This window comes from Salvelinus fontinalis, chromosome 42 (assembly GCF_029448725.1).
Source record: "Salvelinus fontinalis isolate EN_2023a chromosome 42, ASM2944872v1, whole genome shotgun sequence".
Classification (NCBI taxonomy): Eukaryota; Metazoa; Chordata; class Actinopteri; order Salmoniformes; family Salmonidae; genus Salvelinus; species Salvelinus fontinalis.
The window spans coordinates 1,730,965-1,746,951 of NC_074706.1; the positions used below are offsets into that span (position 1 = coordinate 1,730,965).

The 15,987-nt window shown below is 44.3% G+C and overlaps 1 protein-coding gene across 1 annotated transcript in view; it reads right to left on the minus strand.

Annotated features, from left to right (window-relative positions):
* LOC129841044 (zinc finger protein 638-like) overlaps nt 1–15,987 on the minus strand; it is a 30,745-nt gene continuing 14,758 nt past the window's right edge. The window contains exons 9-23 of the mRNA XM_055909156.1: nt 14,513–14,608; nt 14,268–14,314; nt 14,089–14,156; nt 13,841–13,872; nt 13,108–13,203; nt 12,735–12,854; nt 12,224–12,358; nt 11,945–11,989; nt 11,516–11,656; nt 10,143–11,342; nt 9,088–9,468; nt 8,746–8,935; nt 985–1,113; nt 660–781; nt 1–286 (exon numbers count right to left, since the gene is read on the minus strand). Coding sequence (XP_055765131.1) covers nt 251–286; nt 660–781; nt 985–1,113; nt 8,746–8,935; nt 9,088–9,468; nt 10,143–11,342; nt 11,516–11,656; nt 11,945–11,989; nt 12,224–12,358; nt 12,735–12,854; nt 13,108–13,203; nt 13,841–13,872; nt 14,089–14,156; nt 14,268–14,314; nt 14,513–14,608 — 2,838 coding nt within the window. The 3' untranslated portion in view covers nt 1–250. The remainder of the gene's footprint in view (nt 287–659; nt 782–984; nt 1,114–8,745; nt 8,936–9,087; nt 9,469–10,142; nt 11,343–11,515; nt 11,657–11,944; nt 11,990–12,223; nt 12,359–12,734; nt 12,855–13,107; nt 13,204–13,840; nt 13,873–14,088; nt 14,157–14,267; nt 14,315–14,512; nt 14,609–15,987) is intronic.

Consider the following 15,987-nt stretch of genomic DNA (forward strand, 5'->3'; position numbering starts at 1 on the left):
TTGAATAAAACACTTTATTTTCATTGTACACTGGTTTCTACTTTAATTTCTCTCTATTGAGTCACTTCTCTTCTATATCATGGGAAAATAACTAACAAAATGAAACCGTTATAGTTGTGAGTGAGAGATTGGACCCATGGGGAAGAAAAACAAAAACAAGTAAGTGTGAAAAGAGTTAAGACAGGAATGAATCAGTCAGTGGTTGGGACACAGCCAGTCAATATTTAACTCTTCAGCTCATCATGGAGAGTCAGTCTTTCTTCGCTCTCCACTTCTCCAGGGATTTCTGTAGAAGAATAAAAAGAAAATCATGATTAAGTATCTTACTAGATAATGTTGATTCATATGTGGAATATACGGGTTCCACGAGAGAGCGCCACTGCTGCCAATCTTAAGCTGATGGTTTCCATGACTGGACACATTCCTTCATCTCCTTCCCCACTCCTGAGTATCAATGTATTAGTTATCAAACACGTAACACCTGGACAATAAAAGCAATAAAACAGTTTCAATTCAGGAAGCAAACTGAAATCCCAAATATGTTTTGCCAAATGAATTTACTCAATGGAATTGACCCCATCCCTGATTGTCAAAATGTTATTTCTGATTGGTGGTTGACTTGTCAGTGTTGTGGCTGATTGGTTGTTTTGGGTTCTCACCTCCAGGTTCTGATGGTGTTTGAGGGTCTTGCAGTGGTTCTTCTCAGCCTCGTCAGTTCCACTGTAGAACTTAGAACACACCTTGCAGAAGAAGCCTGACTTGGGAACCAGAAACTCCATGCCTGATAGTGATTAAACAGACCAGAAACAAAACCTGTTTTAAGATATACAAATGACATGTGATTATACTATGGGACCTATGTAAACATATACACACACACACACACAGTATTCTGACAATAGATAAGCTTGACAAATGTATCATTAGAGCTACCCTAATCAATTTCAACAATTAGTTTGTCAAACGCAGCATCATCAGTCTCACCGACAGGGCTGTCAGGGTTGAAAGGAGGGATGCTGTAGTCTTTATAAAAGAGGGGTTCCATCTTCATCTTCCTCCTCGCTGTCTCCTCCTCTCTCTCCTCCTGAGATGTCCTCCTTCGCTTTGACTCCACTGAGAGATGAAAGAGAAGATGGAGGAAGGAGCAGGGTCATCACTGACACCTTAACTGTTCTGTATTTTGGTGTGACTTTTCCTATACCTGACAAGTCACCAGAATGTCCTTACAAGGAAGGAACAAACATTTGAATTCAAGTCTTTAAAGCATGAATCACAAAAATAAAAATCACTGACATCTTTAAAAAAATCCAACTAACGTGGTTTCAGGCTGTCAACCAACCATATTTTTCTACAACTTCTCAAAGAACCCAGCATTTCGTGCCATCATGCCATGTTTGCCATGACGAGGAGTGGCATAACACAAAACAGACAGGTAACCAGGTTAACATGAGCTTGCTACCACCATTGATTTGGCTGAGTTCACCTCTTCACCTTTTATCATCTAGCCGTATAGTGGTTACCATAGCTACCATTGATCTACATACTTGGACTAACGGTTCACAAAACCCACGGTTAGGTACGTATTGCGGTGTTGGGGCCACGATTCAGTTTCGGTAGAGTGGGAAAATGAAATGACAAACGTTACTGTAGCAATTTTTATTTTATTTCATAGAAATAGTGTTGGTATTCCAGATTCCATTTATGTTCATTAAGTGAATGCCAGAGAAGCCTTTGTTGAGGATATATTGGCACGGGTGTTGTTAGGCCTGTGTCAAACACTGGCTTTAAGGGCATTATAACCTTTATAAAACAGGTTACCAACATATTCAAATAATGATTTACATATTTTAATTAACGTTATTTTGATGAATTTATTCATACAAATTTTCATTCTTCCACAACATAGTCCCAACACAATTCTAGGGTTGCTACCCAAGCCGGCTGGTCGTTCATTCTATCGGTTCGGTTGCCAGAGATGCGATCCAGTCGTTTTGTTCTGTATCTATGGACACAACCCAGTTGTTCGCTCTAAAATGTTCCATTGCCAAACTGGCTGGCAACGTTCCTAGCCATAGGTGGCTAGCTAGCAAGCAAGGGAAAACTTAGACACGTCAAAAAGTGCAACCAGAAAAACAGCTGCAGTAAGTAGCTGCATAAACTGATTTCTAGTGACATTTATTTTGATTCATTGATAACAATGAGGTAATGAGGCGCAATTTCACCTGGCATAGAAAATATGTTCACTCTTCAGGGCACTGTTGTTCAGGGGAGCTAGCCAACAACACAGCTAACACAATCACTGCAAACTAGCTGCAATTTGTTTCGGTTGACCTTTTCTCAATGACATTTCTGTGTATATAAACTCAGCAAAAAAATAAACGTCCCCTCAATGTCAACTGCGTATATTTTCAGCAAACTTAACATGTCTAAATATTTGAATGAACATAAGGTTAAACAACTGAGACAAACTGAACAAATTCCACAGACATGTGACTAACCGAAATGGAATAGTGTCCCTGAACAAGGGGGGGTCAAAATCTAAAAAGTAACACTCAGTATCTGCTGTGGCCACAAGCTGCATTAAGTACTGCAGTGTATCTCCTCCTCATAGACTGAACCAGATTTGCCAGTTCTTGCTGTGAGATGTTACCCCACTCTTCCACCAAGGCACCTGCAAGTTCCGGATATTTCTGGGGGGAATGGCCCTAGCCCTCACCCTCCGATCCAACAGGTCCCAGACATGCTCAATGGGATTGAGATCTGGGCTCTTCGCTGACCATGGCAGAACACGGACATTCCTTCATTCTTTCAGGAAATTACACACAGAACGAGCAGTATGGCGGGTGGCCTTGTCATGCTGGAGGGTCATGTCAGGATGAGCCTGCAGGAAGGGAACCACATGAGGGAGGAGGATGTCTTCCCTGTAACACACAGCATTGAGATTGCCTGCAATGACAACAAGCTCAGTCCGATGACGCTTTGACACACCGCCCCAGACCATGACGGACCATCCACCTCCAAAATCCTATTGCGGACAGTCTGAGCACTGATGGAGGGATTGTGCGTTCCTGGCGTAACTCGGGCAGTTGTTGTTGCCATCCTGTACCTGTCCCGCAGGTGTGATGTTTTTGTTGTTGTTGCTCTTTTGCACACAAGTAATGTCTACTTGCACATCTATCACTCTTGGCCAGGTCGCAGTTGTAAATGAGTACTTGTTCTCAACTGGCCTACCTGGTTAAATAAAGGTGAAATATATATTTTTTAAATTAAGTTTGGCTGTACCGACCCTGTGCAGGTGTTGTTACACGTGGTATGCCACTGCGAGGACGATCAGCTGTCCGTCCTGTCTTAGGTGTCTCACAGTACATTGCAATGTATTGCCCTGGCAACATCTGCAGTCCTCATGTCTCCTTGTAGCATGACTAAGGCACGTTTACGCAGATGAGCAGGGACCCTGGGCATCTTTCTTTTGATGTTCTTCAGTGTCCTAAATTGTCATAATTGTGACCTTAATTGCCTACCGTCTGTAAACTGTTAGTATCTTAATGACCGTTCCACAGGTGCAGGTCCATGAATTGTTTATGTTTCAATGAACAAGCATGGGAAACAGTGTTTTAAACCCTTTACAATGAAAATCTGTGAAGTTATTTGGATTTTTACAAACTATTTTTTAAAGACATGGTCCTGAAAAAGGGACTTTTCTTTTTTTGCCAAGTTTATATCCATAAAAGTGATGCCAGCTGATTCATGAATTCGACTGGCTGAGAAACACTGTGTGCCTCTATCGTCCCTGTTTCCCGACGTTCATTACTATGGGAAAGCTGGAGATCGGATTTGAATGTTGAAACAATGTTGCAAATGTCAGAGACAGCAACGTTTAAACAAATCTTTGTTGTTGATAACTAAATGTTAGTCTAAAAGAAACGTGAGATAATGTCTAGAATGCTTTTTAATAGTGCAGATCAAGTTTATAAATTGCTTGGCTGGGCTGATGAGACTGGATTGCGCAGTCAGGTGTAACTAAAAAAAATTGGCAATTTAATGTCATAGATTTAGCCAGTTTTAAATTCTGGAACAGACACTGGCTGGAACGCGGTTTTAACCAATCAGCATTAGACCCACCCGTTGTATAATTAGTCATAATGCACAATCAGGAATAACACTTCGGATTTTCGTGATTGAAAACACAGGATTACTGAACACTCAGTCACTTGTAAAAGTAATACTTGTAAAATCAATATGTAAACATGGCTCATGCTATAATGTTTTGAACAAAGAGAAAAATATGCACTTATTTGACTCTCATAAAGAGGGGCGTATCTGTAGCACCCTACTTCTCCTTTCCCACTCCTGGGTGATGTGGTGTCACTGCTAAGTAGCTCTCTGTAGCCCTGGAGGTCTATCTATCTGTAGTAAGCGCAACACATGGGTGCATTGGCCAATACATTGACTACTTCAGCTTTACCTTGCTTATATGGAAGCGGATACTACCTGTTTGGTGAAATGGGTGCGAGAGAGTGAAGTTCGCAACGTGGCTCGAACACTTTGACGAGGCGCCGAAACCCCTTATTCTTCTCAACCACCGAGAAGCAGCGCATATCCACGGCTATAAACATACCTATCGCTCTGGTCATTTCTTTGGCCCATTTAGAATCAGCTGAAGCTACTTGAATGCAGAGGAGAGACAAAGTTGTGTTGTTGAAGCTACGATGGTAGGAAAACTGGGGTGTTTTCTAAGTAAACGTTTCAAAATGTTTGAGGTGTTGGCAGCTGCATAGGCTATTCTGGTTGAGCAGTGTCGACAACACCGTTATCTACTGGGAAAACAACATTTTCCCAAACTGGAGATGTAAATATCGATGGCGAATCCTTTTGGGTTTATCCATCCCACCACTCCCGCCTGCTGCGCCTCACAAAAGGACAGTGAAATGTGACAATGAAACAATTTTGATTCCAACATGCACATAAGACTGTAGTTGTTTTAACCAAACAGCCTGAATGTTTTTTTTTCAGATTAGATTTACTGATGCTGCGTAGGCATTTAAATGGATATATACAGTACCAATCAACAGTTTGGACACCTACTCATTCAAGGGTTTTCATTCATTTTTACTATTTTCTACAATGTAGAATAATAGTGAAGACATCAAAACAATGAAATAACACATATGGAATCATGTAGTAACCAACAATGTGTTAAACAAATCAAAATATTTTATATTCTTCAAAGATGCCACCCTTTGCCTTGATGACAGCTTTGCACTCTTGGCATTCTCTCAACCAGCTTCACCTGGAATGCTTTTTCAACAGTCTTGAAGGAGTTCCCACACATGCTGAGCACTTGTTGGCTGCTTTTCCTTCACTCTGAGGTCCAACTCATCCCAAACCATCTCAATTGGGGTCGGGTGATGGTGGAGGCCAGGTCATCTGATTCAAGCAGGACCACACGGTTACTCCATCACTCTCCTTGGTCAAATAGCCCTTAAAACAGCCTGGAGGTGTGTTTTGGGTCATTGTTCTGTTGAAAAACAAATGACTGTCCCACTAAGTGCAAACCAGATAGGATGGCATATCCCTGCTGAATGTTGTGGTAGCCATGCTGGTTAAGTGCTCCCGAGTGACGCAGTGGTCTAAGGCACTGCATCTCAGTGCAAGAGGCGTTACAACAGTGCCTGGTTTGAATCCAGGCTGTATCACATCTGGCTGTAATTGAGAGTCCCATAGGGCAGAGCACAATTGGCCCAGCGTCGTCCGGGTTTGGCCGGGGTAGGCTGTCGTTGTAAATAATAATTTGTCCTTAACTGACTTGCATAGTTAAATAAAAAGGTTAAATAAGTGTACCTTGAATTCTAAATAAAATCACTGACTGTCACCAGCAAAGCACCCACACACCATCACACCTCCTCCTCCATGCTTCACGGTGGGAACCACACATGCAGAGATCATCAGTTCACCTACTCAGCATCTCACAAAGACACGCCAGTTGGAACAACAAAAATTTAAAATCACAAATTTGGACTCAAATTAAAGGACAGATTTCCACTGGTGTAATTGCTCGTGTTTCTTGGCCCAAGCAAGTCTCTTCTTATTGGTGTCCATTAGTAGTGGTTTCTTTGCTCAGGTGCAAAGGTAACTTTGGGTCTTACTTTCCTGTGGCGGTCCTTATGAGAGACAGTTTCATCATAGCGCTTGATGGTTTTTGCGACTGCACTTGAAGAAACTTTCAAAGTTCTTGAGATTATCTGGATTGACTGACCTTTGTCTTAAAAGTAATGATGGACTGTCATTTCTCTTTGCTTATTTGAGCGGTTGTTGCCATATTATGGACTTGGTCTTTTACCAAATAGGGCTATCTTCTGTATACCACCTGTCATGACTGGCCTGTTCGGGTCAGGTTACCGTGGATCACACTCCTACAGAGATATATATCTCTCACACCCACCAGCGGGGGAGAGATGGAGAGGTATGGAGGTGGGGGATTTTTGACACCTCACGCCCATTGTAAATCTTAAAGCAGCAGACATTTCTTTGTCCTCTCAGTATGGAGGAATGGAATGTATGATGGGCCTATGGAGAACCTACCTAACATGCAATAAATTGACTGTTTCATCAGACAAAATGGTAGTCATGACGACAGACGGAATGTGAAAATTAATGTTGTTTTTGTTATTATAAGTTAAATGACGACGTTATAACGAAAACATTGTAACTTGAAGAGTTTTCACAACAAGTACTTGACGATGGCATATTTATTGCATGTTGTGTGGAAAACATTTCCAGATCAAAGAGAATGTTTTCATTTTTTAAAGATGAAATGTGAAGTTGTCTAAATTGCATCTGCGTAAAATCCAGACCTTGCCTCGTAACTAGTTACACCCAGAGAACATGCGAGTTAAGAATTAACATTTTAACTAAGTGACCACTAGCTGCAGCCAAGGTCCGATTAGTTGTAACACCAAAACGCAACACGAGGTTGAAGAAGACAAAGGAACCGTTTAAAAATCTATGCTACGGATGAGTAGCTGTGTCTAAGAGGGTGAATTCAAGCAGGATCACACGGTTATTCACTCCAAGGAATCGTGTGTCTACACTGCTTTCATTCCCACGCTGGAACTGCCCTCCGAAGACCCCTTTTCAACAAGGACGAGGAAACAGACCACTAAGAAAAAGGACACCAACATTGTGTGGACAATCAGAGAGTTACACCCGATAACAACAGAAGTGTCACCATCAGAGGAGAAGTCGGGCCTCGGTCCACGAGGAGACACCCCTTCAGAGACCTTCGACACGTAATTACATAATTGTATTCTGAACCCATAACAGCAGCAATTCAGGGCAAGGTTAGGGTTAAACTAAGCATAGTTTACAAATGTACCCAAGTGTTCTTTTCTCTCGTGCATTCTCTTTCTCTTTTGAAATCCCCATTTTGTGCAACACGTGTCATATTGTGTTGGCATGCTAGGGACCTGTTTCATTGAACTAAGTTCTAATCAATAGCCTGGACTATCTTATATTATTATTTATATACTAACAAGCTAAAATTATCAACTCAATTGGTGTGGTACGAACTTTTTTTTAGTGAGACTCGGGTTTGTGCAGATTATGCAACGTTCAGAATGAGACTGTAGAGGAAATTAATTAGCGACTGTTGTAAAATCGATATTCTGATATTATTTGAGTTATTTTGGGAAATAGAAACTCAAAGCCAAAACTTTCCCATGGTGCCCCCAGGTTAACGAGTTAATACCTGACTCATTAAATCACGTAATTATAAACAGCAGTCGTCACATTAATCAATACAACGTTACGACACACCCCTACCTTTTCACAACACAACTGACTGGCTCAAAAGCAATAAGGAAACACATTCTACAAATTAACTTAAGGCACACTTGTTAATTGAAATGCATTCCAGGTGGCTACCTTATGAAGCTGGTTGAGTGAATGCCAAGAATGTGCAAAGCTGTCATCAAGGCAAAGGTTGGCCACTTTTTTGGTTATTACATGATTCTATGTGTTATTTAATTGTTTTGATGACTTAACTAATATTCTACAATGTAAAAAATAATCCAAATAAAGAAAAACCCTGGAATGAGTAGGTGTGTAAACTTTTGACTGGTACTGTGTATACACACACACAGATGTTTTATTTATCTATTCATTCGGGTTCACAGTGCAGACCGATCTGAGGTCCCCATACCGAACGGTTCAGTACTAATGCTTGTACCATTACACCTCTACTACATACAGTTGGTTATCTGACCTCGCCACTACCACTCATCTACAATGACCACAACCACTAATCTATGTAAACCAGGTTACCATTCATTGACCACTTAACAAAAAGGCGGGTGGCCAACTCAACCACTACTATGCATACAGTAGGCTGGCTACCATATCTCAAACAACATTCTACCTGTAGTCTTTTTCCTCCTGTGGCAAACCAGACGGTAGATCAGAAAAAAAAAACATCATGTAGGGACTACCTGAACTTGTCCAAACCACTCATTTATTTTCCATTTCAAAACATTTCGCTACTGAACACAACCCAGTCTCCTCAGACAAATATGTTGCAGATTGACTTAACATAAAGTTTGTTTCTTACCTCTACTGGCCAGTTCCCTACCATATCTTCATTTTTTAAAAACATTTATTTATACAGGTAAGCACAGCAGAACAGATTTTATTTACAATGACGGGCTTTCACGAGACAAGCATAGCAACGATATACAGTATATTTCTTACCGTTCTCAGCAGACCTCTTCTCCCCGTCCTCCTCCATTTGTCCCACCTCGTCCACCGTCAGAAACGTCCCCATGTGGAGACCCTCCTTTTCTCCATCCCTTTCCTCTTCTCCAGCGGCGGCAGGTGCGTCTGTGGTTGTGGACTCCTCAGTGACCTCGTCGCAGGTTGTCTTGGGCACAGTGACCACAGGCTGAAGGAGAGTAATGTTAGAAACACTTTATTTCTTCCTTCCTCAGTTGAAGTAGTCTTTAACCGATCTGCTCGTTGTTGAACGCTATAGAGTTGAAGCCTTTCTTTTCGGAAAGGGATTACTCAAATAGGAATGCGACTAGACACACTGACCTCTTTGATGTCATCCTGACAGTCTGGAAATGTCTCCTCTGTCACCTCCCCAGGTCCCTCTGCAGTCTTCACCGACCCCTCTGTGGTTGCTGGGGACAACCCCCCCTCCTTCTGTTCTCGTTTGTCCAGAGCTTCCTCCCGTACCTTGGCTGTCCCAGGCTCACCCTCCAACTCCATCGATGTAGTGTCAGCTGGTGCCTGCTGCTCCGCCTCAGAGGCTGTGGTCACAGGGTCGTTGACGGTCACCTCTGTAACCTCAGTCACCTCTGTGGTAGTCTCGGGGAGAGGACGGGGCACCGCAGCTGCTTCCCCCACCTCGTCCACAGTCACAAAGTCTTCCATGTCGAAGGGGACGTGCTTCTCACCTAACTCCTCCTCTTCCTGAAATAACACAGGACAGGGAACTTTAAAGCCACAATTTTCTTCAAAATGGAAAGTCCTTCCCCAAAATGGTTGGAAAGTTGATATTGGCATTCTATATTCATGATGGGTATATGACACTCTGTGCATGTATGGATGGAAAGAGAATCTCCAGTGAACCAGTGTACACCAAACATTAGGATCACTTTCCTAATATTGAGTTGCCACCCCCCCCCCCCCCGCTCTACAAGGTGTCGAAAGTGTTCCACAGGGATGCTGGCCTATGTTGACTCCAATGCTTCCCACAGTTGTGTCAAGTTGGCTGGATGTCCTTTGGGTGGTGGACCATTCTTGATACACACCGGGAAACTGTTGAGCACGGAAAGAACTGCAACGCTGCTGGGTTTGACACAAACCGGTGTGCCTGGCACCTACTACCACACCCTGTTCAAAGGCACAAATATTTGGTCTTGCCCATTCACCCGCTGAATGGCACAAACACACAATCCATGGCTCAATTGTCTCAAGGCTTGAAAATCCTTCTTTAACCCGTCTCCTCCCCTTCATCTACACTGATTGAAGTGGATTTAACAAGTGGCATCAATAAGGGATCATAGACTGACATGGAAAGCGTTGTTAATGTTTTGTCCTCTCTGTATATAGAGTGAATACCAACACACTAGCCTCTCTCTTACCTGCTGTTTCTCCTCTCCGTTTCCTCTCCTGGACTCAGACCTGGCGCCGCCCTTCCCACTGTGCCGGCTCCCCTCATACCTGATGGAGGACCTGGACCCCGGGGATCCTGATGACCGTTCCCTGTGGGACCGCCTCTTCTCTCTCTCCCTCCTTCCTTTCTCCTTCTCCTCCTCTTGGGCCTTCAGCCTCCTCTCTTTCTCCCTCTCCCTCCTCGCTCTCTCCCTCTCCTCCCTTTCCTCCTCGCGGGTCTTCCTCTTAGTGGCCTGCTCTCTTCCAGGCTCCCCGTCTCCACTGTGGTCTCTTCGGTTTCCAGTGGATGGCTTTTGGCCTGCAGGGGGCGCCTGGTCCTGCTCCTTCCTGGCCTGCTCAGCGCCAGCCCTACTGGTGGACCGGACCCTGCACTCCTCCAGCAGCACCTTCAGGATCTCTGGGGTCACTCTGGGTAGAGCGGGGGCAGCCTGAACATCTGGAGTCGCCTTATCTTTTGGTTGTTTACCTGGAGGATTGTCAGCTGCAGCCTGGTCGGTGGTAACCTTGGTAGAGGATCTGTTCCTGCTCTCCTGTCGTAAGGCCTCTATGATGGCCGCCATCACTTTTGGGGCTGGGGTGGCTGTTGTGGAACTGGAAACAGACATTTTCTCAGTCTCTGGTTCAGCAGCTTGAGGAGCGGAGGTAGCATCTGAAGAGACTGGTTCTTCAGTTTCTTCGGACTCCGTTGTTGAAATGTCTGCAACCTTCTCTGTGACGACCTCTCTACCCTGACCTCCAGGTTCTCTCTGGTTCACTCCTGCTGGCTGTAAGGAAGATGTATCAGGCTCCTTCTCTTGATCCTTTCCTCCTAATGCTGGAGACTTTGTGGCTTGAACCCATTTATCAACGTTCAGCCCTTCATTCCCTGGCTGAACCTCCTGTCCTTCAACCTTAGTATCAACCCCTGTTCCTGACTCCACCTTTAATCCTGACTGAGATAGCGAGTCCTCCTGGCCACCAGGGGGCATAGTGGTCTCTGCAGTCTGGGAGTCATTGCCACCAGTTGAAGCTGTTGAGCCGGCAGAGGAGATGTCGACTTTAGCTAGATCAGTCTTGGGATCAGGTTTCCAGGAGAAGGCGAGCTTGTTGTTCTGAACAATGCAGGGAAACTTCTGGAAGCGGTTGAAGACACTCTTGGCCATGTCTGCTGTTCCCATCTCAAAGATGATCTGCATGGGGTGAAGAAAACAGGATTGGATGGATGGCGTGGAATTACTGTAGGCAGGGTAGATGCAAGACACTTGAACACACAAACACTTAAACGTTCCTCACTAAGATGTCCCTCCCTTTGACAGACACTTGAGCACACAAAGACACCCCTCCCCACCCACAGGTCCCTCACCTTGTCCTTGAGTGCCAGAGTCTGTTGGACTGTGCCGAAGCGCTGGACCAGTTTCTGGATCTCTGTTGGGCCGGAGGGCGTGGCCGGGATGTTACTGACAACCAGGAGACGGTTCCAGTCATCATCACCTCCCTCCTCCGCCTGCAGCAGGACGTATTAGAAACATTGAAATGTATTCAATTACAAACAACTTTACTTGTACCATTTATTAGAAGAAGCTCAACTTTATAAATAGTTGTTAGAAATTGCAAAGGGACCCTGCAATAATTTATGCTCTTGGGTGGAATTCATTTCATTAGGTTAAATCATGTTGTAACATGCAGGTCTACAGTTGGGATTGTGTGTGTTTCTCTACCTTTTCCTTGGGGTGGCAACAATGCTATTATTAAGAGCCTTTCAGGTTAGCGGAAGCAACAGGAAAATACTCACACTAACAGGATTCCTGGGTCCCATTAATGAATGGAAAAGGGCCACCTGTGGTAATACAATGGAATGAAACGTTCTTTATGTCATCACTGATCAGAGACAACTACATTGAATGTGCATAAACACTCTTTTCATAGTGAACAGTGATCATACTTTGCAGCAACCACCTGGAATTAAGTGATGAAAACTGCCCAGAACAGAGGACGCTGGAGATGCACGCTTGAGGCCCTGTGCTCCACTAGGAGCTAATAGGGATCAGTCAGTCAAGCCACAGTATCTTACCGGTCTGTTGAAGTCCACCAGGAGGTTTGGAAGCAGGCTCATGTTCAGAACAGAGTCCTTGATGCAGACTGGCTTGTCGTTGTAAAATTTCACCATCTCCTGGGCTGACTCCACATCCTGCATGGTGACCAGAGCCTGGGGAGGACCACAGACAGTCATATTGGGCATACAAGTTATATTGTTTAAAATCCATGTGAAAATCATGATATTGCCATTATACCCAAAGCATCTGACAGAACATTGACAGCGCCAATATATTCAGCAGGTCCTACGTTGGAATCAAATTCCCAAACCTGGTCCTCCAGTACCCCCAACAGTACACATTTGTGTTGAAGCCCTGGACAAACACACCTGGTTCAACTCATTGAGGGCCTGATGATTAGTTGACAAGTTAAATCAGGTGTGCTTGTACAAGGTGTACTGTTGGGGTACTGGAGAACCAGGGTTGGGAAACACTGCCCTAAGCCACATAATGTGAAAGTGAGTGATTTATTGCGGATAGCGTGCCTACCTCACTGGGCTTGGTGATGAGGAGGATCTTGACAGGTGTTCCGAAGGGCTGGGCCAGCTTTGCGATATCAATCTCGGAGCAGCCGCTTTCAGGAAGTCCAGTAATCTTGACCATGCCCCTCTAAAAAGGTCAAACCACAGGAGACAAAGACCGTCACAATCAAGACGGGGAGTATTCAGTGAGGTAACAAAAGAAACCGGTCAGAACGTTGTATACAGAGATATCACAAAGAGCTGACAGTCACACAATTTCCTATTCTACCTGTCCTGACGGAGGCAAATCAAGTCCAATCTACATGATAGATTTCTATCTAAACGTTCCATAATGTAGCATCCCCTGCCTGGGCCTATGAGAAATCAGTTCAGTTCTGCACCTTGTTTTCCCTCTGCAGTCTTTTGAGTCTCTCGACCTGTCCCGCTCTACAGCCCCTCTTCCTCTTCCTCTGTGGCTTCACCTGCTCCCTGTGTATCTGTTGGGAAACCCATTTCATCTTACAGCTCAGACACCGCTGACTGGCTGGCTAACTGACTGGCCGACTGCCTCCCCGTTTTCTATTGTTTTAAAGATTAACTGAAACACTATGCTGGAACACTAATCTTCCTGACACCCAGGACCTATATACTAGGTGGTGTCAGAGGAAGCCCCCCCCCAAAAAAAATCGGCCAAGTCATACTGTTCTGTCTGCTACCGCACAGCAAGCGGTACTGAAGCGCCAAGTCTTGGAATAAAAGGCTCCTTAACAGCTTCTACCCCCAAGCCACAAGACTGTTGAACAACTAATCAAATGGCCACCCAGACTATTTACATTGAACCCCCCCCTCTCATTTTTACACTGCTGCCACTCTGTTTATTATCTGTTACGTCATTTTCTTCTGTAATTTTTTTTTAAACTTTATTTTTTTAGTAAATATTTTCTAAACTCCATTTCTTGAACTGCATTGCTGGTTAAGTGCTTTCACAGTAAAGTCTACACCTGCTGTATTCGGAACGTGACAACCGTCACTTACTTGTCTTTCTGTAGATGTGATATATAATATTGAAAGACTTCATATAATTGTAATAGACATACTGGCAAATAAGAGACAGATAAACAAAAAATAAATCACCTCATTTGAATTCTTCTGACCAACGCTGGCTTCTGTGGGGGACAAGAAGTATAATGTTACATTTCACAACTCTTATTGATCAGGTCTATCAAACATCATTAGTTGTATATTAAATCAAGACATCTAAGGCTGGCACCCTATTTGCTATTTAGTGCAATACTTTTGAGCAGAATACAATGCCCTATATAGGGAATAGGGTGCCATTTGGGATGCATTCCAAAAGAACATTAATTGTATGTTTTTTTTACCTGGGCCTTTGACGGCCAAGTTGGCCTCGTTGGGGGCTGCAGGTGTCCTGGGAGCACCGATCACTTCTCTATGGAGAGTAGTGAAATGTGTGAAGAACTGCCTCCGTAATAACACACAAGTGGCAAAGGTCAGGGGTCAAAGATAACCCTGGCATTTATAGGTAATGCATAATGCTTACCCTTTTATAATGACAGGTATCGAGGAAGTAAGCTCCTCCTCGCCATTCTGTAAAACAAAGAAAAAAAAGGATTACATTTGATCAATCATCACCTTTCTTTATATTTAATTTTCTCCTCTTTCTGTCATTATTAGCTTCCTTACTACAAGGGAAACCTGAGCCAGTTCAATGATATACAGTCCATTGGATGAATACCCAGCTGGGAGCTGAGGTGGCTTTGGTACGGTAAGCAGGGAGGGACAAACCTGGTCGGAGACAGAGATGGGGTGTTCCCGTATGTTGAGAGTGAGGCACTCAGCCAGTGCTTTAGCGTCCTGCTCTCTCTGCATGCAAACAGTGGCCTGGAGGAACAGAGACACCGAGAGGGGCACAGGTTAGATAGATGGATCCAAAACTAGTGATTGGGGGGGGGGGGGGGGGGTACAGCCACATATCTCAATATTATTTTTGCGCTAATGGGCTGTACCTGCACCAGTATTCTTGCCACATAGCTTGTTCTCCATCTTCTTTCTGAAGAGGAAGCCATTTTATTTTGCACTTGTTTTATCATGGCTCTCTCTTGTACCTTTACAGCAGACATACCGTGAGCATTATGTTTGGAACATTGAATTGCAACAAAATAACAATATTGAATCGCAATACATATCGTGAGGTCCCTGGCACAGGAGCATTAGTGAGGTCAGGAACTGATGTTGGGCGATTAGGCCTGGCTCAACAGGGGGCGTTCCAATTCATACCAAAGGTGTTTGATGGGGTTAAGGTCAGGTCTCTGTGCAGGCCAGTCAAGGTCTTTCACACCGATCTTGACAAACCATTTCTGTATGGACCTCACTTTGTGCACGGGGACATTGTAATGCTGAAACAGTAAAGGTCCTTGCCCAAACTGTTTCCACAAAGTTGGAAACACTGAATAGTCTAGAATGTCCTTGTATGCTATAGCATTAAGATGTCCCTTCACTGGAACTAAGGGGCAACCAAATTTTACAGTGCATTGGGGCGGGTAGCGTTCTCCTGGCATCCCCCAAACCCAGACTCATCCGTTGGACTGCCAGATGGTAAAAAGTGATTAATCACTGCAGAGAACGCGTTTCAACTGCTCCAGAGTCCAATGACGGCAAGCTATACACCACCCCAGCCGACGCTTGGCATTGCGCATGGTGTTCTTAGGCTTGTGTGTGGCTGTCGGCCATGGAAACCCATTTCATGAAGCTCCCGACGAAGAGTACTTGTACTGATGTTGCTTCTAGATGCAGTTTGAAAATTAGTAGTGTGTTGCAACCGAGGACAGACGATTTTTACGCGCTACGTGCTTCAGCACTTGGCGGTGCTGTTCTGTGAGCTTGTGTGGTCTACCACGTCGCGGCTGACCCGTTGTTGCTCCTAGACGTTTCCACCACAATAACAACACTTACAGTTGACCGGGGCAGCTCTAGCAGGGTAGAAATGTGACCAATTGACTTGTTGGAAAGGTGGCACCCTATGACGGTGCCATTTTGGTAGTCACTGAGCTCTTCAGTAAGGCCATTCTACTGACAATGTTTGTCTATGGAGATTGCATGGCGGTGTGCTCGATTTTCTGCACCTGTCAGCAACGGGTGTGGTAGCAATAGCCGAACCTACTCATTTGGCGTCGTGTCCACATACTTTCGTATATATAGTGGATCAGTGTTTCCGCTGCAGTCATTTATATGTAGTGCTATACCACGGCAAAATCCTTCCC